Source organism: Penicillium rubens, assembly GCF_028828025.1.
Source record: "Penicillium rubens strain IBT 27055 chromosome Unknown utg000002l_segment0_segment0, whole genome shotgun sequence".
NCBI classification, from domain to species: domain Eukaryota; kingdom Fungi; phylum Ascomycota; class Eurotiomycetes; order Eurotiales; family Aspergillaceae; genus Penicillium; species Penicillium rubens.
Genome location: NW_026890600.1, coordinates 2,189,085 through 2,211,924, shown reverse-complemented (window position 1 = coordinate 2,211,924; position 22,840 = coordinate 2,189,085). Strand labels below are relative to the sequence as shown.

General features: G+C 50.2%; 8 protein-coding genes across 8 annotated transcripts; 3 read left to right on the top strand and 5 right to left on the bottom strand.

Annotated features, from left to right (window-relative positions):
• Positions 1-1,399: 1,399 nt before the first annotated feature.
• On the bottom strand, positions 1,400-3,056 carry N7525_003297 (putative RNA export mediator Gle1; the record flags this gene model as incomplete). Its single annotated transcript, XM_061212657.1, has 2 exons — positions 1,400-2,137; positions 2,235-3,056. 2 exons carry the CDS (start codon positions 3,054-3,056, stop codon positions 1,400-1,402), a joined length of 1,560 nt encoding a protein of 519 aa, XP_061069678.1.
• Positions 3,057-5,534: 2,478 nt separating this feature from the next.
• ssdA (mRNA-binding translational repressor SSD1) lies at positions 5,535-9,910 on the top strand (the record flags this gene model as incomplete). Its single annotated transcript, XM_002559255.1, has 5 exons — positions 5,535-5,631; positions 5,708-8,316; positions 8,383-8,742; positions 8,799-9,799; positions 9,871-9,910. The coding sequence occupies 5 exons, from the start codon at positions 5,535-5,537 to the stop codon at positions 9,908-9,910; spliced, it is 4,107 nt and encodes a 1,368-aa protein (XP_002559301.1).
• A 1,131-nt stretch (positions 9,911-11,041) lies between these two features.
• N7525_003295 (putative ubiquitin conjugating enzyme E2) lies at positions 11,042-12,521 on the bottom strand (the record flags this gene model as incomplete). Its single annotated transcript, XM_002559256.1, has 3 exons — positions 11,042-12,052; positions 12,115-12,432; positions 12,519-12,521. 3 exons carry the CDS (start codon positions 12,519-12,521, stop codon positions 11,042-11,044), a joined length of 1,332 nt encoding a protein of 443 aa, XP_002559302.1.
• Positions 12,522-13,890: 1,369 nt separating this feature from the next.
• On the bottom strand, positions 13,891-14,453 carry N7525_003294 (putative GPI anchored protein; the record flags this gene model as incomplete). Its single annotated transcript, XM_002559257.1, has 2 exons — positions 13,891-14,316; positions 14,379-14,453. The coding sequence occupies 2 exons, from the start codon at positions 14,451-14,453 to the stop codon at positions 13,891-13,893; spliced, it is 501 nt and encodes a 166-aa protein (XP_002559303.1).
• A 1,920-nt stretch (positions 14,454-16,373) lies between these two features.
• N7525_003293 (membrane magnesium transporter family protein) lies at positions 16,374-16,943 on the bottom strand (the record flags this gene model as incomplete). Its single annotated transcript, XM_002559258.1, has 3 exons — positions 16,374-16,439; positions 16,580-16,820; positions 16,888-16,943. 3 exons carry the CDS (start codon positions 16,941-16,943, stop codon positions 16,374-16,376), a joined length of 363 nt encoding a protein of 120 aa, XP_002559304.1.
• A 994-nt stretch (positions 16,944-17,937) lies between these two features.
• On the top strand, positions 17,938-18,258 carry N7525_003292 (uncharacterized protein; the record flags this gene model as incomplete). Its single annotated transcript, XM_002559259.1, has 1 exon — positions 17,938-18,258. The coding sequence occupies one exon, from the start codon at positions 17,938-17,940 to the stop codon at positions 18,256-18,258; it is 321 nt and encodes a 106-aa protein (XP_002559305.1).
• A 660-nt stretch (positions 18,259-18,918) lies between these two features.
• N7525_003291 (translation elongation factor 1 subunit beta) lies at positions 18,919-19,936 on the bottom strand (the record flags this gene model as incomplete). Its single annotated transcript, XM_002559260.1, has 4 exons — positions 18,919-19,148; positions 19,201-19,574; positions 19,798-19,837; positions 19,897-19,936. The coding sequence occupies 4 exons, from the start codon at positions 19,934-19,936 to the stop codon at positions 18,919-18,921; spliced, it is 684 nt and encodes a 227-aa protein (XP_002559306.1).
• Positions 19,937-19,999: 63 nt separating this feature from the next.
• On the top strand, positions 20,000-22,723 carry hsp78 (chaperone ATPase HSP78; the record flags this gene model as incomplete). Its single annotated transcript, XM_002559261.2, has 2 exons — positions 20,000-20,090; positions 20,331-22,723. The coding sequence occupies 2 exons, from the start codon at positions 20,000-20,002 to the stop codon at positions 22,721-22,723; spliced, it is 2,484 nt and encodes an 827-aa protein (XP_002559307.2).
• Between the last annotated feature and the right edge of the window lie 117 nt (positions 22,724-22,840).

The following is a 22,840-nucleotide window of genomic DNA, read 5'->3' as shown; positions in this document are numbered from 1 at the left end:
GATGCCCGAATTCTGGAAAATCGCCCCCATGTGGAGAGCGTTGGGGAAATCGATCGATGGCTGTTCGGTCCACACCGCCCACGGCCTCGCCGATCAATCGCCTCGGAGAAGAGAACCACAAAGAGATGCCTTTGGAACTGAACCTCCTATGGTTCACTAGAATCTAGCCGGGCCTCTTAATTTCACAACCTCTTTGTCGCCTCTGGGCATTAGGTTTGCAGTGGCTTGGCTCGCGCATCTCTGATCTTGTCCCTTGCAACTGTGCTTGAGATAGCTCACATCACCTGCAGGTTTCGCAATTAGCTAATCACTTTGGTCAACGCAGATGCATATTCCATGCAGGGTCCAGATCGACAATGTTCTGGAGTTGCCTCTCGCTGGGGATTGGTCAATGGCAGCCAAAGGTGGTACCATCTCACTCATATCGAGCCATTACAACGTCACTGGGTAGATGGAAGACTTGTTACTTTTCCATACAAGGGAAACTCGGAGCTTTTATTGCTACATACTGCCCTATACCAACCTTAGGGTACGTATCAAGCTTTCTTTATAGTATAACAGCGACTGCAGACATTCAATAGTCCAGTTACTCTTCCCATACAAAAGCATAGACTCACCTTATATCTTCATTGCAACCATCGATATCCACCTCCAAACTTATAGACACCACCCTTCTCCTTAAATGTGCCCGGGGACCCAAATCTAATAGCCGGAATTTCCCGGCCCAGCTTCAGCTCCAAATCTAGATGGATGTCCGGGCCCAGTTAAATAGCAGCATTGACGGTCAGTTTCCCGGTCTCAGCAAGCCACCAAGTGGTACTGGCATTCGATTGTGGATAGGTGGCGAACGAATGTGGTGCGTATGCAGGATGGCAGAGATGGGATGGTTAGGCATTTGGTTGGGACTGAGAATTCGGAAATAGTGGAAACACGCGAATATAAGAGCTTTTGCTTCTATAGTGAGTAGTCCGATTGAGATTGCCGTGCTGATTGTATACTCCGCACTGAGCCACGAGGTATGTGAGTGGGGACTTGTCAGAATGTTAGATGCATGGCAGTTCTCTGTGGCTTGGGAGGTCCTTTCCTGGGGTTAGCCGAGGCCGCATGGAATGCAGATGTAACCAACGTTATATCGTAGCCAGACTTACCCGGGTGTCCTTTTTACATTGCTGGCATTGAATGTAAGATTTCAGCCATTGTTAACAAGCTCTATTATACAAAGCGTTTCTGACATGATTCATAGAGGGCATGATGATATCCGGCGATGATTGCCGGTCTAGACAATGAAAAATAAAACGCCATATGGTTTCTAATCCATACATCGTGGTACTATATGTTCCTAAAAGTTGTTTCATATCCTCCGCCACAACCCCGAAACGCCAGCCAGCCCAAGCCCAAATCACAACGCGAAATTTTTCTCCTTCAGATAGAGCTCCTTGAGGGTGCTCAACTGGGTCACAGCCATTGTCTCTCTCCCGATCTTGCGGGGTAGGTCAACAACAACGTAATGCATCATGGCCAGTCCGTACTGGCCGAAGAAGCCCAAAATTCTCTCGCCCGACGATCGGAGGAGCGCTGCCAGGAGGGCAATCTGCGTCTCCTGCAACTCCGAAGGCGGAATTGCCAAAATCTTGTGGATGGATGCCCAGAACATTGTGTTGGGGAAAGGGTTGCGACGGGGGGACTTCGCAAAGTTGCGAAGAGTCATGGCGGCATATCCCGCGCCGAGCGCGGTCATCCGGTCCATGTGGACTTGTTCAGATACCCAGGAACCAGTGTCTGCGGACCGCCACCAACCCAGGGCACGACGTCCGCCCTCCGTCTTGTCATTGCCTGTGAATCCCCACAGCGCTGGGCAGACAACACGGTACTTGGCCCACATGATGTCGGACATGTGCAGTCCTTTGTATGTGAACATATCGAAGGAGAAGATTTGAGCGGCAATGATGCCGATCGGCTCAGCGTGAGATTGCTTGATGGAGGCCTCTGCCAGAAGAGAGGATATCAAGCTCTTCGCAAGAATGTTTAATCCGTAGATAAGCATTGCCGGTACCTTGTTCTCTGAGTTTGCAATCTCCTCAGGTGGGAATGCGATGAATTTTCGTATGTCGACTGTCGGTTCTGGGTAGGCGAGAGCCTTTTTCAAGCTCAGCTTTGAGCTGAACGATCTGAGGTTCGTTCGTAGGGTCAGTGTCGAAGCAACGACATCCAATCAGTGGGGAGTAATTTCATACCTGCTGTTTGTTCGCACCAGTCCCAGATCGAAGCTGGCCAACAGATTTCTTGATCGAACGCCGTAAATTGCCCATAGTCGCCTTGAGGTCAGGCTGGCTTTGGCCAATTTCCTTCAGCCATTTACGCATCTCCTTGAGGGTCTTGTGTAGCTCCATGTAACGTTGCTGTACTCGGATTTCTTCAGCCGAAAGGTTTGCAGCGCCGAGTTTCTGCTGCTGTTGGCTTTGGGCTTTTTGGTCGGCTTCTTCCTGCGCCTTCCGAGCCTCCTCATTCTGCCTGCGCTTCTGGGCGTCAGCCTGCTCACGTTCTTTGCGGAGCTTCTCCTCGATCGCAGCTTTGCGTTCGGTTTCAAGGGCCGCGGCTTTCTGTGCCGCCTCCTCCTGGGCCTTCTTCTCGGCCTGCTCCTTGGCTTGACGTTCAGCCTCAACGCGCGCGGCTGCTTCTCGTTCGCGGCGTGCTTTTTCAGCCTTCTCCTGTTCAACTCGCTCTTGCTCCTTGCGGATCGCCTCTTCCTTCCGAATTCGCTCTTCCTCCTCGGCGAGGAGGTGGTCCTTCAAGGTTGTCTCCGCTTCCTCGCGGACTCGGTCGTGAAAGGCGGCGGCTTGGTCGAGAGCGGCTGTGTGGACTGCTTCACGCTCGCGATCGATCCGGTCGAGGTTTTCGTAGTATGTTTTGCGCTCATACTGGTGGACCTTTTTCAGGTCGGCGTCAAAGATTTTGACTTGCTCAAGCTCGCGGACAAGGTCCAGCATCAATTGCTTGGACGGGCTGTCCAAGGGTGGGACATGAGTCCGGAACCGTCCCATTGTGGGGGTCGACATTTGAGTGGATAGTTTCTTTATTCCAAAGAACGCTGGTGAAAAGTGGTCGTGTGGTGTGTGTTTGGAGAAAGGGTGTGAAGGTTCAGAGGAGTAGTGAGGGGAAAGGATGATCAAGTGAATAGTGAATATGGAGAATTCAAGTGACTGAGACCATATCCGGAGCCAGAAGAGTCCAGAGGCGCCTTGAGCACAGAACAATATCTCAAAGTGAAGTGACGTTCACAACCGATGCAGCTGTTACCAATCTGAATTTGAATATGGGAGGAAGGAGACAGAGTAAGAGCGATCGCGTCAGAGTTTCCGGGGTAGATGAGGAGCATAAAAAGTGAATTTCGCGTTCAGTGAGTGAATAATTCGACGTTGTCGCGTCAAACCTAGTAGAAGGGAAGGTCCATGGAGATTGGAGCTATGCGGAGGTCGGGATTAGCATGTCACTTTCGAGGGGCACAAACAAAACCAAGCGTTTGGCCGCATTGCATGACCATCCAGTAATAAGCAACTTGGCTATTCAACGTACATCGATGTATCTGTGAGCTTCAACCCTCCAATGCTCAGAGCCCTTATCTTGAAGCCAAAGAAAATAAATTACCTGTAAAGTTCAATCTTACCTAAGTCCCAACTGCTTTCACCGCTTTCTCATCACCGCCTTACTATATCGGCTATTACGTATCAGGCTACGGAGTACATGTATCTAAGCTTACCCCGGTACTTAAGAAGATCGAGATACAGAGTACAGCAAAGAACGACTTCAAATTGGTTTAGACGATAACTCACATCAATCACCTAACCTCCTAGAATTTTATAGTATATTTTGCAGCCAAAGAGTGCCTTCTAGGCCCTAAGGCGAATGAGTAAGCAAGACCCGCCGGTAGGTTCCCTGGCGCACTCCCGCCTGGGAGCGTTGACGTTTACATCATTGTGAGCATCATCCATTTTGACCTACACTATATAATTGGAAGAAGAAAATACAAAATGATCGAATTTCTCCGATGGTACCGGCCTTGAGCTTGCTACCAAGCTTTTTTCCAGGGCTGACACGTTCAATTAGCTCAGATACTATTCCTCTAGCTTTGAAAGACCCTAGACTAGCCAACCCACCACTAGCTGTTCTATATTTGAATTTATTTACGGATTACTAGGGTCCGTATTTCCCCCGTATGTCAGACTAGAGGCCTCCCATTTCCGTGTAGACTTCCAATGACCATACTACCTAGGTAGATAGTGGGGACTCTAAGCAGTTCAACGGATGCATCAGGATGATGATGAAGTGCCAGCTGGTAGCAATGGCGATCATCCACGGCTCCTGATGGAACGAAGTACGACGGATAACTGTCAGGGTATTTACAAGATCCACTCCCGGATTATTGCGGATTATTGCGCTAAAAGTTGTAATAAAACGTTGTTTGGTCATTTCCGAACACGCCCTCTTCTTTCCGTACCAATGGCCCTCTCCCCACACCTCTTTGTATCTCCAGCATCACCTTTCTTCTTCTCCTTTCCCCCCCCTCCTCTCTGTTCTTATCCCATCCCTCTCTTCCCCCCAATATCGCTCCTTCGAGTCGAATTAGTCGATGGTTTCATCGTCTATTCTATCCTTCCCTCTAATTTCAGTATCTACTGTCATTCTCTTCGAGGATCAACTCTGAATCCCCGTTTTAGAACTTGGAATCATCCTGAAGACAAGCTCGTTTCAACGGCTTTCTTCACTTAAAGCCCACCCCGGTCATTCATCGAGGTGCTTTTTGTCAAATTCCCCTTTTGTCGGTTGCAGTCGTGCTTTCCAGCACAGCTCCATCCCCTCGGTCCTTCCAACTCCTGTTCGAAGCTTCGTTCCGTTGCTACGGTGTTGCTCGACCCAAGTTTTGCTTGAATGTGCAATTGCCTCGACTTCTACTTGCGATAATCCGGTTGCCCCTCGTCGCCTCTTGGATTTGTAACAAAAAAAAAGCGAACCATCCCACATTGAACTCTGCAGACGTCATTCTGGAATGCTAGGGTTCGGAGGTTGTCATTAGTTTCATCTTGCAGGTAAGAGGATCCGATCTACTCCATGCCATTTCTTCTAAAAGTTTCACACTTTTTTGATTGCCCTTGCCGCTTTTTGATTGTTGTTGTGAGGTCATCGTCAAGTCTGCTTCTTTCCCCCTGAGATCGAAGCCTCCGTTGAGTTCGCCCTTGCCTTGCGACTTGTACTTTTCCTCTTCGCCCTGATATCGCCTTGTTCCCATCTTCTTGCTTTCTCTTGTTCCTTCTGCCATCTTGCACCCTTACTGATCCACTCTTTGTCACTCTTCTAGGATAATTCACATATTCAAAACTACAACCCGCACATACAGACTCCTTTTGGTCGGCCTGTGATCCACCTCACTTGGCTCATTTGCCTTTTGGCGCAGTACCAGTCTCTCCTGTCGCCGGATTCACCCCGCCAACACACATATTACATTCTACAGTAATTGCCAGCTTCTATCATCTGGGATCATGGATCAACAGAGTCAATCTGGGCCTCAAGGCCCCGGTGGACGCAAGTTCCATATTGCTCATCGGAGAAGTCCATCTGAGCTCACCCCGTTGATGAGTATGTGACCGCCCCCGTCACCGCCCACTATAAAACCATAGTCCTATCATGTGAGCTAACTTGAGCTTGTCTACAGTGGAACAACTGGCCATCCAACAACAGATCGAGTTGCTTCAGCAGCAGCAGCAACAAATTGCTGCGACACATCAACAATACGTTAACATGGGGCTGTTGCAGCCCCAACAACTGGGCCAGGTGCCCTCGTTTCAACCCGGTGTCTCCCCACAGCAAGTGAATGCGTTCCAGTTCCCGCAGGGCGGACAGCAGCAGCAGCTTGGAGTACCAATGAACGCACCGAACCAGCATTCGCACCGTCGCAACCAGTCTGCTCTCCCTGGTCTTCCCATGGGCCCACCCCCTGCCCCGTCATCCGGAGCATCGGGGTACGCCGATTATAACCAGCAGGGCCAAAACAACAATAACCACAAGAATGAGAACACTGGCCACGGCCGCGGTCGTGGAGGTCCTCCTGGCGGTGGTCACCAGCGCCGCCACTCGCTTGCTCTTCCTGAGGCCAAGAAAGCCGCCGAGCTGGCCCAGCAGAAGAGAACAGCTTCGGGATTCCAATTCCCTGCTCCTGCTCCTGGTGCAACTGGTTCTGATAACCAGTCTTCATCGGATGACAAGCCTGCGTCCAGCACTTCTCCGGCACCCCAGGGACCCGCCTTCCAGCGGGCTGGAAATATGCGAGCTGGTGGCCACGGCCGCAGCCAATCCATGGCCATCGGCGGTAACCGGGCTTCCATCTCCGGTCGCGGTGCTGGCGGCTTCCAATTCCCCCAAGCTAGTGAGCCATCGACCAATCAATCTGATAATCAACGGCGAACCAGCCAGGCTGGTCATGCTCGGTCATCCTCGCGAAACTTTGAGGGCAACTGGCGCCAGCCCAACAACCAAGCCCAGAGCCAGGATCAGCAGAGGCCCCAGCAGCAGGGTGGATTCCAGCCCGGCCACCGCTCGCGTGGCTCGATGAACCAGTCCATGGGCTCTATTGGTCAATTCCAATATGGCGGCGGCCAGCCTCAGCTTGGCCAGCCTCAGCTTATCCAGCTTCCTCAGGGTCAGGTCATGATGGCACCTCAGATGTTCGGTAATCAGCAACTAAACCCGCTCCAGTTGGCTCAGCTCCAAGCGCTTCAGCAGCAGAACGCCCAAGGTATGGGTGGTCTTCAGGCGAGCCAGCATGCCCCGCCGCAGATGTCTGTCCAACAGCAGCAGCAACAGCAGCAGCAGCAGCGGAAGACCCTATTCACTCCTTACCTTCCCCAAGCAAACCTGCCTGCACTCCTCAGCAATGGACAGTTGGTCGCTGGTGTTTTGCGCGTCAACAAAAAGAACCGTTCTGATGCCTATGTGACTACTGACGATCTGGATGCCGACATCTTCATTTGCGGTAGCAAAGATCGGAACCGCGCCCTTGAGGGTGACTATGTCGCAATCGAGCTCCTCGATGTCGACGAGGTGTGGGGCCAGAAGAAAGAAAAGGAGGAAAAGAAGAAGCGCAAGGATATCACTGATGCGCGTTCCAACAGCAATGCTGGAAATGACAAGCTTGGTCGCTCCGATTCCACCGGCGATAGACAGGAAGTCGGCCCGGATGGAAGCATCCGTCGCCGCGGTAGTCTTCGCCAGCGTCCTACCCAGAAGAAGAACGACGATGTCGAGGTCGAGGGTCAGAGCCTTCTTCTCTGTGAGGAGGATGAGATCAGCGACGAGCAGAAGCCTTTGTACGCTGGTCATGTTGTTGCGGTCATTGAGCGTGTTGCGGGCCAGATGTTCTCAGGAACCCTAGGTCTCTTGCGTCCCAGCAGCCAGGCTACAAAGGAGAAGCAGGAGGCCGAGCGGCAAGCCAGAGATGGCGCCCACGGCCGCTCCCACAACGACCGTCACCAGGACAAGCCAAAGATTGTCTGGTTTAAACCTACCGACAAGCGTGTTCCACTTATTGCCATCCCCACAGAGCAGGCACCGCGGGACTTCGTCGAGAAGCACCAGGATTACGCCAACCGAATCTTCGTTGCTTCTATCAAAAGGTGGCCTATTACCTCTCTGCACCCCTTCGGCACTCTTGTTGAGCAGCTTGGAGAGATGGGTGACCTGCGGGTCGAGACAGACGCTCTGCTCCGCGATAACAACTTCGGTTCGGACGACTTCTCCGATGCTGTGCTGAAGAGCATCGGCTGGGAGGACTGGTCCGTCTCTAGCGAGGGAGACGCCCTGGCTTCGCGACGTGACTTCCGTGAAGAGACCATCTTTACGATCGATCCCGCCGACAGCAAGTCCCTTGAGGATGCGTTCCATGTGAAGAGTCTTGCCGATGGCAAGGTTGAGATCGGTGTTCACGTGGCCGATATTGCTCACTTCGTCAAGGGTAACTCTCTGGTGGACCGTGAGGCCAAGAAGCGTGGTACTGCAGTCTATTTGGTCGATCGAATCATGAACATGTTGCCCACCCGTGTTTCCACTGAGCTTTGCTCCCTTGTCCCTGGCGAAGATCGCCTTACGGTCAGTGTGGTCTTCAAGGCCAACTCTACCACCGGTGTGGTGGACGAGGATGTCTGGATCGGCAAAGGTATCATCAAGAGCGCTGGCCGTCTTGACTACGACCAGGTCAATGCTCTTGTTCAGGGCAAGTCCGATGTCAACACCAGTGGCATCTCTGCCGACAGTATCCGCTTGTTGCACGTAAGTTTCTTCTAGTCCTACCGTTCGCCTTCTTTTTCCTTGCCATACTAACAATAAAACACTCAGAACACTGCCGGCAAGTTCCGCGAAGCCCGTTTCGGTAACCGCGTGTCAAACGTTCCTGTGCAGCGTCTGCTTCAGCAGCTCGATGACGAGAATGTGCCAGTCGAATACAATATTTTTGAATCAACCCCAGCACATGAACTTGTTGAGGAGCTGAGCCACCAGGCCAACTTCTTCGTCGCTCGTAAGCTTGTGAGCGCTATGCCGGAGAGAGCTTTCTTGCGTCGTCAGTTCTCGCCCAACTCTCGTCGCCTTACTTCGTTTGTTGAGCGGATGAACCGCCTTGGCTTCGAAATGGACTCAAGCAGCAGTGGCAGCCTCCAGAGCTCTCTCTGCAAGGTGCAAGATGTGGATCTTCGCAAGGTAAGTGCCTTTCATGTCCTCGCCGTTATAGATGTGTGTATTAACACATGATGCAGGGTATGGAGACTCTCATTTCCAAGGCTATGCAGCGTGCCAAGTACTACGTCAGCAGTGGTGCTCCCGATGAAATGCGCCAGCACTACATGCTCAATGTGCCGGTTTACACCCATTTCACCAACCCCTCTCGGCGCTACGCCGATATCCTTGTGCACCGTCAACTCGAGGCCGTGCTCTCCGAGGGTACCGTGGAGTTCAATGACGATCTCGAGTCACTGAGCAAGACTGCTGATCTTTGCAACAACAAGAAGGATTCAGCTCTCAACGCCCAGGAGCAGAGTGTGCACATTGAGGCCTGCCGCAAAATGGACCGCAAAAGTCGCGAGATTGGCGGTGATCTCATCAGTGAGGGCATTGTACTCTGCGTCTACGAGTCTGCCTTTGACGTCCTTATTCCGGAATACGGCTTTGAGAAGCGTGTGCACTGCGACCAGCTGCCGCTCAAGAAGGCTGAATACCGCAAGGATAGTCGCGTACTCGAGTTGTACTGGGAGAAGGGCGTTCCCTCGTCCGCATACATTCCCGAGGACGAGCGTCCAAAGCCCGGTAACTCCCGCGCTGCTCAAGCTGCTGCGGCTGCCCGCGAGGCTGAAGCCGCCAGAGAGCGGGCCAGAGAGCGTGATGAGGCCATGCGTAAGCAAACCGAGACCGGCACAATGTCTGCCGACGATGTCGATGCTCTTTTCGATGACGATGAAGATGTGGATGATGTCACCGAAATGGTAGCCGGTGTGTCGCTCAACTCCGCCGACCGTTCGACTCAGAGCATGCCGCCCTCGCCTACACGCAACGGCCACCACCAGCAGGGACCTCACCGTACTCGCTCGGACCCCAAGATTGCCTCTGGCACTGGTGATGCACCCGAGAACAAATTGACCAACAAGGAGAAGTACTTGAACCTGTTCAAGCTTCGCGAGGTGGATGGAGAGTTCATCCAGGATGTCACAGAGATGACCCGTGTTCCCATCATCCTGAAGACCGACCTGAGCAAGAGTCCTCCGTACGTATTCCCATACAGCTTTTTTTCCCCCTAGCATGGGCGTTCCTAACTAACTGCGATTTGCATTCCAGATGTCTCACTGTTCGATCTGTCAACCCCTACGCCCTGTAGAGGTCTGAAACGCGGCTCTGTTTTCTTCATGGGATATATTTCTTGCATGCCACCTTGCAGGTTCTTCGCGCAAGCGGAGGATGCTGTCTCTCGTGCACGCCTACGGACATAATCCAATCCCAACGCGGATCGAACATATCATTATCGGCATATCTTTCCTTGGTTGCGCTTTTCCTCGGTGGCTTAATCCAATTATCCCGAATACTACCCATCATCTTTCCGACGTGTCCTGGGATTCTTATACTTATCGTGTTATATGTGCAAAGCGGTTGTTTGTCTTTTCTTTTGAGCATTTTAGTTGAAACCTGGGCAAATCTCTTCGTGCCAGAGCTTGCCTGGTTTCCTTTTGTTCTCATTCTCTGGGGATGTTTGGAAACTTGGCAGGAAGGACATTGCAGCTCGATAGTCCCAGAAAATCCTTCCATTAATCTATGGTATTACAAACTTATACCTACCCTCCAGTGTTCATTCGTATGTACGATTAGTCTGGCCATAAATTCATTAACGACTTGATTTGGGGTAAGCCTAATCATATGATCACGAAGGTATCCCGATATTGCTAAAGTGCAAGCTCGATCTAGGATGTAGAGCTCAGGAGTCACACCGCACTGTTAGCTGCTTTTGTTGACCCATCACGTCGACTCTTGCTAGGGAATGAAGCCGCTCCTAACCTTGGAATGCTCTGAGAAAGATGACCCAGGTGCACAGCTCCCTTGAGAAATACAGTATGTAAGAAATCCATGTATCAAGAAATGTAAGTAATGTACGTAATGTCATGTGAATTCTCCAAACTCCTAAACAAGAAATCAGACAAATATGTTGTCGAAGCAAAGCAAATTGTAACCACAGGGCCACCTTATGCAATGTAATAGAACCAGCTCCTTCCAAATATGCTCGCTCCACGCTTCATGCATTTTGTAAGTCCGGTTGGATCCAACCGACCATCAAGGGTATCAAGAAATGTCGCTAACGGGGGTAGGGGTAGTGAAATAGGTGTAGATAGAAGAGCAAAAGCCAAAGAAAAGAATCAGCGCCAATCAGATCAACCAATTACCAGATAAATTAGAGATCTGGAAATGCAAAAAGAATCCATCAGTGCTAAGTCAAGTACCAGAAAAATGGATGGATTTCTCATAGCCGGCGGATGCCAATGCGCGGCTTTGCTCTGACGGCGAGACGCTTGTGTTGGCTGCTCATGGCTTTCTTCTTGGAAATTCCAGAAGTGGAGGACCCTGAGAGAGACGACGATGATAGTGATGGTGTGGGTAGCTGAGCATGTGCTGGAGAAAGGGGAGTAGAGCCGTTGAGCGTCTTCATAGGATGGTATTCGCGCTTCTCTTTCGGGCCCCGCGCGGTTGCAGATCCACGGTTCTCTTTGCCGTCCCCGCTCAGTCGGCGTAGGGGGTCTTGCATGGCCAATTGAGGCAAATCTTCGAATATCGGCATCTCATCGCGGAGACGGCCGGAGGCGTTGACTCCTCCACATAGTAGGGAGAGCTTGGGGGTTTTCCGTAGCGGTGATGAAGTACGGGATCGTGTGTTTGCGGTGATGTTTCGTTCATTGGAGGTCATTCCCGGGGCATCATTGTCGTTGTCGGAGTCAATGAGCATCATGTCTGCATCGGAGTCTTCCGGGTAGGGGATTGAGAGGACGGAGAGAGGGCGTTTGCCCAAGGCTGTTTTACGGGGGCTTGGGGGTGCGAGGTGGACCGGGGAGGGGGAAAGGGTTGGGTCGTTTTCTTTGCTTGCACTAGCGGGGTCATCGCTTTCGCTATCACTCATAGCAGTGTCTGTCACGGGCGGGGAGGGTTGGGCGAAAGGATTTGAGGACTGTGATGGGTTTTCGGATGCAGCGGTGTTGCGTGCAGTTTTCTTGGTTGTAGCGGCGTGGGTGCGAGCTTGTTTCCGTGTACGTTTAATGGCTGCGTCTTTTCCTTTCTCCTCGGGTTTGGTCCCTGTCTCCTCGCCCCGGACCTTTGCTTCTGCGACTGCATCTCTGAGGTTGGTTGGGATCGGGGCGTGGATTGAGGTCATGAGCTTGGCTTGGTGTGCAAAGGCGTCGTAGTTCTCTTGCATGAGAGCACCTGCGGAGGCGTTGAGGGCAGAGTCAGGGTTGGGATAGATAAGTAGACATGAGATTGTCTGAATGCAAACAAGGTTAGTTATCTTGTAGAAACCAGTCGCGCTAGTACAGTCTAACTTACCACCAGTACATCGCGGAGGGTCAGATTGGGTTGCCAATCCCGCTTAAGCGTATCTACACAGACAGCTCCAGTGAGCTCCTCCATGTTCGGGTGCCATATTTTCGTCTTAAAGGTGGCCTTTGGGGGACTCTTGGGGTAGTCATCAGGCATCTTGAGATGGAGCTCCCATAATCCTTGTGAAAAAGGTGTGCCCGCTGGGCCCGTGAGGAGTATCGTCAGCTGTGACAAGTCATCACCCTCTGACGGCTGCAAGTAGTACGGCGGAAGATCTCGGTGCAAGGCAGCATGGTCGGCAGCTAGCCGGCGCAAATTGGACGGCTAGATATCATGTCAGATACAGGGCACGAGCATATACTAGTTGCTGGGGAACCAGTGTGTCAATGACTTGAACAGGGACGACTTACCATGCTGGAGTCTTGAATGGGTTGTAGAGTACTAAAATAAAGGATAAACTCAGTTGGATAAGAATACCAATTCAGAAAGTGATCCGGACCAGTGAGGGCACAACAATCACAATCACAAATGATAAGAGATGGTTACTTCGTCGACGGTTTGTTTTGAGTGGAGGTCGCACTAACCTTTTCGGTAGCGCGTCAGTCACGTGTTCCTTGTCGCGTCATTGGCGCGTCACTAATATTACCTCTTTGGGATTGCCCTATGTTCCATCGCATCCTTGCTATAACCCTTGCTATCCGATGAGACATAAGGGGGGAGGCTTAATTGAGCGATATTTCCTTCTCTAGAGAGAAACAGGAATACCTGGCTGCCTATTATATATCATGCGTACGTCAGGCTGCTAGGGAGAGGAAGAAGAAGAGCCCGCGTGTATACGACCTTCTATTGCTCAAGAATAAGCAGACCATTATAGACAGCTGAAGGGAAATGGATAGCTGAGGGATCGGGTTCTAATGGTGCTGTCCGCTTTCCATGTACATGTACTCCATGATTTGACTACTCTATAGGGCGTCTACTTGTCCATTAAAGTCGAATGCGGCCAAGTAGAGTATGCATCTAGATATAAGACGTGTACTATAAACCTCGTCTTTCTTTGAGTACTCTCAACATCCTGAGTTCTATACTCCATTTACAACCACATAAGCTCAGCTGGCAGGTCTGGTGCAAATCGATGCATATTTCGAACCAATGGGGATATGTGGTGTAATGCGTATATCTAGATAAAATCCGAATTACCCTCTCGTCAACGTGACTGACTACATATGTATGTATATATGTACTACGTGTCGCAGCGTATGCATCACATCCCGTGCCACTTACTCCCTTGCAACAATTAAGATTTGCTGCAAATATGAGCCAGCGGGTTATCGTGACCATACATGAATGATCATCGCGGGTTTTTTAAGATCGACATTCCTGAAGTATACTTATGATCTATAGTTTCAATGTAACTATGTAGGTGAAACCGAGGCTCGTATTTACTCAACAGATTAAGTTAATCACAAAGACCGAAGGAGATAATGGGAAACAGGTGCGCCGTGAACATGTGCCTCTGGATACAACGCAGTGAAACACACGAGTCCTGCCCAAAAGAGAATTACAAATTCCATATGAAACATTGGCAGAAAATAACAAATCACAGAGGAGAAAAGAAGAAAAAAACCGACGGTCGTATTTTCATGGCCCTCATTCCCGTTAATCCAAATACTGGATCAACATGACCGACCGACCACAAACCCTCGCCGAAATGGAACAAAGTGGACATCATAGTACGATTGACGGCAGAAATTGCCATCGGCCAGTCACAGACTCTCAATTCGCTTACAGGAAAGCAACGAGAGCAGCACCAGCAACCATGCCGAGACCGACGGGGCCGGCGGTGGCAATGGCAGCACCACCGGTAGAGGTGGAGGTGGAAGCACCAGCAGAGGAGCTGGAGGCAGAGTCGGAGGACTCAGACTCGGAGGCCGAGCTGGTGCTGGAGGAGGTACCAGTGGTCTTGGAGGAGCCCGAGGTCTCGGTGCCAGTAGCAGAGGAGCCGCTGGCAGTGTTGCTGGAGGCAGTGGACAAAGTGCTTTGAGTGGCACCAGGACCGGCGACGGGAGAGGTCAGACCAGCGGGGATGGAGGCGGCGGGCTGCTGCGAGGTCACGGCGGTGGGTTGGGTAGTAACGGCATCAGGCTGGCCGGTCACAACGCCGAGGGAGTTTGTCTGGGTCAGGTATTGAGTGGCAGGGTTGTCGACAGTCTATGGGAGAGGTTAGCTTATGTTGTTCTTGTGATATTGCATGATGTTTTGTTTTTGCTTACCTCGATGGAGACACTGCTCTGGGCGTTGGCCAGGGCAATGGCCGAGAGGGTAGTGAAGACGATGGAGAAACGCATTTTGATGGATTAGAGATTATGGATGAGTTATGAGTTATTGTAGTGATTATGGAGAATGTGGAGAGAGGAATAAAAGTGATCTGAGAAAACGGGGGAGGGTGAGATTATAAGGCTGTGGTTGTCCAGGGAAACAAGTCTCATGTAATGTTTATACGACATCGAGTTTCCAAATACCCTGTTTTCCAGTCAGCTAGCAGAGTCTGAATCTAGCGTAATTTGGGATCTGCAAGGACTTTGCAGTTCTATTTCTGTCGATTTCTGGGGTCACACCAATAAGCTCCACTATGAAGCTATGAGGGATATTCACCTCTTGGCTCTATTTGACTACAAATATAGAATTTCCCTCTTTCTTCTGTCCAAAATTGAGGAGACTTTGTAATAATTGAGATAGTTGGAATAGTTGGAATACGATGGAATGGCTTGACATGGCAATATGCACTAACCTATTTAGCCGCGTCTGGCCATGGATGTCAGTAATCAATCATAACAAATATAATTGTTACCATTCCAAGGTTACTAGTGCATGTACGGAGTATACAGAGGGCATATGTACTAATCTTGGAAATGTCTCAAATCCTGAATAATTTCCAGTAGTAATTACTTAGAAGTTAGGCAGGACATACCCTTGACCGCGTGGCGGCATACGAATCCCTTTTGATGCCATCCAGTCCAGTCCTTGATTTCTTTCCCATCTGACACACGATAAAAAACTGTAAGTAATTAATACTGTCTTGGGCCTCGAATGGTGCGATCCTACAACATACGTGTCTTGGAGCTAAGGGAGTCGAACCGGCCTTTAAGTGAGACATCACTTTGTTCGGCTATTATATGCCGAGGTCAACTGCACCTCTTTTCTTCTTTTCTCTTAGATACTGAACATTACGATATATGATATTATGTTATTGTACTCCGTAAGGAGATAGATTTAATATCCAATCTATGGACTCTCCATTGGATACGGTATTTCCAAATTATCTCAACTTTTGTACTTTTGTACTGTTGGACTCCAGATCATCAGGTGGGTCTTTTCGAGACGGTTCGGTTAACTCCATCCAGTAGGGACCGACTCTATATTTATATTTTCTTTTCTGTGACAAAACAATAATATATTCCTGGATATGAAGGGGTATACGGAGTACAGAGAGGGTCGACATACTACCAGATAGAGTACCCCGTACTATCGTGCACCTTTTTAAGCTTGATCCCAGAGTACTGCAGTCTTTATTCTGACTAGGTGGACAGGCACATACCCGATACGTATGTTGTATAGTACTGTTGATGTGCATAAGGTGTAATTAGGTCGTACAGCTTCATCAAATAAACATGTATGTACTACATACTCCGTATACAATCTACATATGTAAACTAAAAGGCTACTTTCCTTCTATGGAGTACTCATCACCAGACACAGAATTGCAATCATCTCAATATGTGATTCTCTACAGCGTTCTCCGAGTCTGGAATAAACTTGCTTTTTGCTACCGTGCAGGCCACATCAACCCCCTTGCTTCTCGGCCTAGTCACAACAACTTGTGGTCATGTTTCCAATAGATGGCCTAGACTATCCATCATCCTGCAGCGGTGGCGCAGGAATGCAAATCGCGTGCGCCAAAAGCGTCTATATCTGGCAGTGGTCCCACTTACTCAAGTCACAAGCAGCCAGGCGTACTAGTGGTATGTCTGTGTCACCTCTCGCCTCTCGAGTATCCGTACATCGCACCAAGATGCGAGTTCGCCACTGCGTCGGCGGCGTATGCGTAAGTTATTCTTCAAGGTTAGTCCAGTGTACAGAGTACGTGGCCATCATTTCCACATAAATATCATAGCCAGCAACAAACTGAGCATCTCAATTGAAAACTGAACTCCCTCGCCGCAATGCATATTATACAGCTCACCCCGCCGCAGCACATAACTACAAACTCAATATTCAACCATCACTCCTACATCCTGGCCGCGAACCCAGTCCGCAAACTCCTTCCGCTTAGCCTATGTTGCCCAAATGTTAGCTTCTGAGATTCCTAGCCCAAACCAACGATGACATCTAGCAATGGATGCACATCCACAATAAACCCCAACTCGCAGATGTACTTCCAGCAAGGCACGCATCAAGTAGATCCAAAACTCACCCGAATATCCCAGAATCCATAACGCTCCTCCAGACTCAGGTACGGATTGCGCGCTCCGCCATCCCGTTCAATCTCGCCCGCCCATTCGCGCCAGCTAATAGGCTTCAACTTCTGCGCGCTCAACACCAGTCCGATGGAAACAATTAGTACGGAGGCGAGGGTTTCGATGATAATGTCTTGTGGGAGGGCAGTGGATGTGCGGTTGCTGTAAAGGACAGTGTGTTCGTGGGCCGAGTAGCCTCTGCAGAAGGGGTCAGCTCAGCTCGGGAGGCAAGATAGATTTTGTGCGGATGTATTAGAGAACTTACGCGTGAACTATCAGGACGAGGCCGAAGAAAGTCACCGCGCGGGAGAGGAAGCTCATGATGGGTGGTGAGGTTGGTTTTGGGTTGCAGGTTGGGGTTCGCTGGCTGGGTCTGTTCACTGCGAACTTTTCTTATCGGTGAATAATTATAGACGATCCCCGCTGAATTATTAGATGAAGCCTGGGGTCCCTTGGCTGTGGACGGTGTCGTGATGCTGTTTGATATGTTGGCGGGAGGTTCGTGGAGCCCCCGGGCTCCAGCATCCCGCGGTTTACCTAATCACCTGGCAGGGCTGGCCTGGATTTCATCACAATGTGATATTCGTTCATACTGAGTTGCTATTGAAAAGGATGGGTGATTCTGTCTCTGCATGGCTTCTCAGGTTGATATCATGGTTATCTCCCTACCCTACCTATACAGTGAACCTTGTATTCGTTCCTTGCGATATCAAACTCGAATCTTGACGGGAGACTACAACTAAGTACATGCCTACACCCCATCATCAACGAACATTCTGAGTCAATGGATAGAATAAACAGGTTATTTTGCCAACTGTCTGGGCTATTCCTTATATACTTCCTCTCGGTGGATTCTGCGACGCCAGTTGACAACACACAGTAGATCAACCCCTGAGTGGGGGTAACACCGCTTGACTCTCCTGTCCAACCCCGACTTCCTCAGCGATCACTGTGATAGACAAAAGACTTTGGCTTGTCTGCAAGCTCCGTCAACTTCGGTGGATACGGATACGTCTATAGCCTAAAGTGTTGGTCACACAGATGGAAAATATGGTTCGAGAATGAGAGGGTACATAGTTCGATAGACCTTACAGGATTTGCCAACTGGCCTGGAACTAGGAACACCAAGATCGAGGCACTGTGGTTTTATCCGGTCTGTAGTGTACATATGTATACGGTTTACTTGTCCATGAAATGAGCCGTGGGCCAGAAACATAAAGAGCATATCTCCTCACACACTTATGATCACTTCCTTCGTTAAACAGCAATCGAAGACTTGCATTGATCCTTCTCGCACTCATCTTATATCATTGCCATGTCCCTTCAGTGTCTTGACATGGCACAGTCGCAGAGCGATGTTCTCCGTCCATCCTCTTCTCGTTTCTCTGACGCTCAGGGCGAGCAGGCTACAGAGCCTCCGTCTCAGTATAAAGACCCTCCAAATACCCCGATACCCCGACATGTAGAGTCGGTCACACCCGATGCTGGTCAACTAGAGCAGCTGCTTGCGAGACTTAGCAGCAGAGTACATGCTTTTGATCCGTCTTGTCCTCTGCGATCGACACCGAAAATCACACCTGATGAGTATGACCGTTTTATTAATGTCGAGATACGATGTCTGGCTAAGGCTTGGTAAAATAAGGCAACAAAGGGTCGAGGTTTAGATCAAAATCAATGATTCCAATACGAAAAACCATGGACGCGATCTGGAGTTTACGGGAATCTGCTATGTAGGCATTCCCAAAGGGGTGGTGGAAATATATATATTCGGCCATGAAGAAAAGATTCTACGAAGTATCCTTCAAATAAATTTACCAAGAAATTCTGTCCAAATGAGTATCCAGTGGATTCCAAATCTTTGTTATTTATGGATGCAGAATCGATACTGCTCAGGTATCTGGCGTTGATAACCCATTTCCATGAGGTGGTCAGATCGCCACAAAAAGAACACAATGACGGGACAGCGACGTCAATAGAAACAAGACCTCCTGAGAGTATCAATTAGCAGATTTTGAGTGTTGATATACGAGACATTGAACCACCTAAAAAGCCGACATCGGTCTGCTAGAAAAATCAGTCAAAGCAACCCAGTGTTCCCGTAGATTACACACTAACACACACATATTACTGGCCAATTTACAGTGGAGATATATGGTCATGAATTTTTTTTTAATTTCTCATCAATGACCGGTCACTACTGGACCAGCTTTCTAGTTGGACTAGGTTCGTAAAGGATTCCTTTGACATCACGCATTTCCATCACACAATTTCTGCTTCATAAATGGGCATTGCAAATTTACAGCTTCTGCATGGCAGCGATATCAGTGGACTGGACGTGGTCCTCATCCTCCTCGATCGTGCCCTGGAGCTCATCGGTGGAGACCTTCTCGTCCTCAACGACAAGGTTGATCTGAAGCTTCTTAATACCGAAACCGACGGGAACCCACTTGGAGGCACCCCAGACGAGACCGTCCCACTCAATGGCGCGAACGTTGGCCTCCAACTCCTCAAGGTTGGTCTCATCATCTGGAAACGTTTGTTAGCAATTGAAATAAAAGAGAGATTGGAAAACACATACCCCAGGGCTTGACCTCCAAGGTGACGAGGGACTTGGCGGCAGGCTTGACCTTGCCGGCCTTCTTGGCCTTGTACTCCTCGAGACGCTTGTTGCGCTCAGCAACAACCGCGGGGTCCTCCTCCTCAGAGTCGGAGCCGAAGAGGTCCTCATCGTCATCCTCCTCCTCGGGCTTGTCCTTGGGGTTGGAGGCAAGCTCGGTGGTCTCGGGACCGTAGGCAGTGAAAGCCGCGGAGGAGTCACCGGGGAGGGTGGAGAATTCGCTCTCGTAAGAGGCGATGTGCTTGTACCAGCGGGCAACGTGGGGGTACTTGGCAGCATCAGGGGCGGCGGTGAAGGCCTTGTAGGTCACGACATCGGCCTGGCTGGGCGAGTTGCTATTGAACCGAGTCAGCGACGAAGTTCATCATCAGACGAAATAATTCGGCAATGTAACATAGTGATGCAAGATCAGAGATGCGATTGCTCGCGATTGCGTGTAGTCATCCAGCGGGGTCTTAATCCGCCTCCTAAACACGGACCAATGTTTCTCATCATGAAAGCATAAGGGGAAAGGAAAGAAAAGGTAAAAAAGGCAATTAAAGGGGGAGGAATTCGTACCCAACAACGTAGGACCGAGTGGACAGGAAGTGGTTGGCCACTGAGGGGCACAGTCAGTCACCAATTGATTCGAAATAACAAAATCTCAGGGGCGCCTACGAGTCAGGCCGGCATCAGAGACAAAGTCGGTGAAACCCATTGTGAAAGAGAGGTGTGGTGGTATCTATTCTGGAAGGAGAAGAAAAAAAGGAGAAGAAAGTAGATGAGGGAGGGGTTAAAAAGGGAGGATTTTTTTTATTACGGAAAATCTCTACGGAGTCGCGGAAAAACGTGGAAGAGCGAGGACTGGTCAGGTGACTTGCTAACAACAGAGCTTAACCTAGCCTGGTCATGTGATTGACTGGTGACTTCAGGGCGGAGCTTGGACTAGTCAGGTGACTGACTGGTGACGGAGCTTGAGCTCTTCCCGCCACTCAGCGTTCGCTATGTGGATCTTTCGAGAAGCCTCCCGATGGACCTTTGGTTGCCGGTATTTAAGCTATACCGGTGACATCTCAGGTGTTGATCTGCTCTACGGCTTTTTCCCTCCTAAGGTCTGAATCTACTATTCTACATAATGGCGGCGAGAATATCTCTCAGTGCCCGCACTCGACTTTTGCGGACGCCTCGTCTATCGTCGACCCGTCTTCTATCCCCGATCCCGAGATCAAGCATACTGCCCTGCGCCTCATTCATTCCACCAGCCGCCAACCCTAGCCCGGTCCCTGTCCGCCACTATGCCAAGGGAGGTCGTCCACATCCCCCGGGCGGTACCCACCGCATGGATATGAGTGGAGAGGACGAGAAACCAGCACTCGAGAAGTATGGTGTTGAGCTTACGGCGAAAGCTAAAGCTGGCAAGCTGGATCCAGTCATTGGACGTGATTCCGAGATTCATCGAACCATTCAAATTCTGTCTCGGCGGACCAAGAACAATCCCGTGTTGATCGGTGCTGCTGGAACTGGCAAGACCGCCGTTCTCGAAGGGCTGGCTCAGCGCATTGTACAAGGAGATGTTCCGGAGAGTATCAAAAACAAACGGGTTGTTTCATTGGATCTGGGCTCTTTAATTGCAGGAGCCAAGTTTCGGGGGGATTTTGAGGAGCGTCTGAAAGCTGTCCTGAAGGAAGTGGAGGATGCGCAAGGTGAGGTGATCCTCTTCATTGACGAGCTTCACACCTTGCTAGGATTGGGCAAGGCTGAGGGTAGTATTGATGCTAGTAACCTGCTGAAGCCTGCTCTGTCACGGGGCGAACTTCAATGCTGTGGTGCCACTACTCTCAACGAATATCGATTGATTGAAAAAGATGTGGCTCTTGCCCGACGGTTCCAGCCTATCCTGGTGAGCGAGCCATCGGTCGCCTCGACTATTTCCATACTACGGGGTATCAAGAACAAATACGAAGTACACCATGGTGTCAGAATTACAGACGGCGCTTTAGTAGCTGCAGCTACTTACAGTAATCGCTACATCACCGATCGATTTTTGCCAGACAAAGCGATTGATCTTGTCGACGAAGCTGCATCAGCTCTTCGCTTGCAGCAGGAGTCGAAGCCCGACTCAATTCGAGAACTTGAGCGTGACATTACTACCATCCAAATTGAGCTTGAGTCTCTTCGTAAGGAAACCGATATTGCCAGCCGGGAACGGCGAGAGAAGCTTCAAGAGGACCTGAAGACCAAGCAAACGGAGGCCGGTAAATTGACCGAGACCTGGGAGAAAGAGAAGGCCGAAATTGATAATATCAAACGCACTAAGGAGGACTTGGAACGCGCTCGGTTTGAACTTGAACAAGCTCAACGCGAAGGAAACTTTGCCAAGGCCGGAGAGTTGAGATACTCTACCATCCCGGAGCTCGAAACCAAGTTACCTAAAGAAGGCGCTAAACAGGATTCTCAAAATCAAACTTTGATTCACGACTCTGTTACTGCAGATGACATTGGAAACGTCGTCTCTCGGACCACAGGCATCCCCGTCAACAAGCTCATGGCTGGAGACGTGGAGAAGCTGATTCGGATGGAGGACACTCTCCGAAAATCAGTCCGTGGACAAGACGAAGCGCTTTCTGCTGTGGCAAATGCCGTGCGGATGCAGAGAGCTGGTCTCAGCGGTGAAAATCGCCCTACGGCCTCTTTCATGTTCCTCGGTCCCACCGGTGTTGGAAAGACTGAGCTCTGCAAGAAGATGGCCGAGTTCCTTTTCTCCACCGAAACTGCCGTTTTGCGGTTTGACATGAGTGAGTTCCAGGAGAAACACACAATCAGTCGTCTCATCGGTTCCCCTGCCGGGTATGTCGGATACGACGATGCTGGCCAGCTCACGGAGGCTGTCAGGCGGAAGCCTTACGCGGTTCTGTTATTCGATGAATTCGAGAAGGCGCATCGCGATATCTCAGCGCTACTGCTGCAGGTCCTCGACGAGGGCTTCCTGACAGACGCCCAAGGCCACAAGGTCGACTTCCGAAACACCCTGATTGTCTTGACCTCGAACCTTGGAGCTAGTATCCTGGTCGGAGCAGACCCCTTGCACCCAATTAAAGACTCCGGTGATGCTGAGCTACCCGAAAAGGTTAAAACGGCTGTTATGGATGTGGTTCAGAGCGCATACCCACCTGAGTTCATGAACCGAATTGATGAATTCATCATCTTCAAGCGCTTGTCAAAGGATGCCCTGCGGGACATCGTTGAGATCAGAATCAAAGAGCTTCAGGCCCGACTCGATGACCGCCGTATGACCCTGAAGGTCGACGATGAGACCAAGGACTGGCTGTGCGAGAAAGGCTACGACCCGCGATTTGGTGCCCGGCCTTTAAACCGTCTCATTGCCAAGGAAATTGGAAACCGTTTGGCTGATAAGATCATCCGAGGTGAAGTTGTCTCTGGTCAAACTGCCAGAGTTTCTCTCGATGAGTCTAAGTCTGGCCTGGTGCTAACCGCGCAAGAGTAAATGAAACATGAAAGGCGTTCTTTATGTGGTACATACGATGTTTTGCGTCTCCTTTTGGGAAATTCCGGTTGCATGATCTTCTCTCACATATTATGATTGTATACTAGTCCATCCACT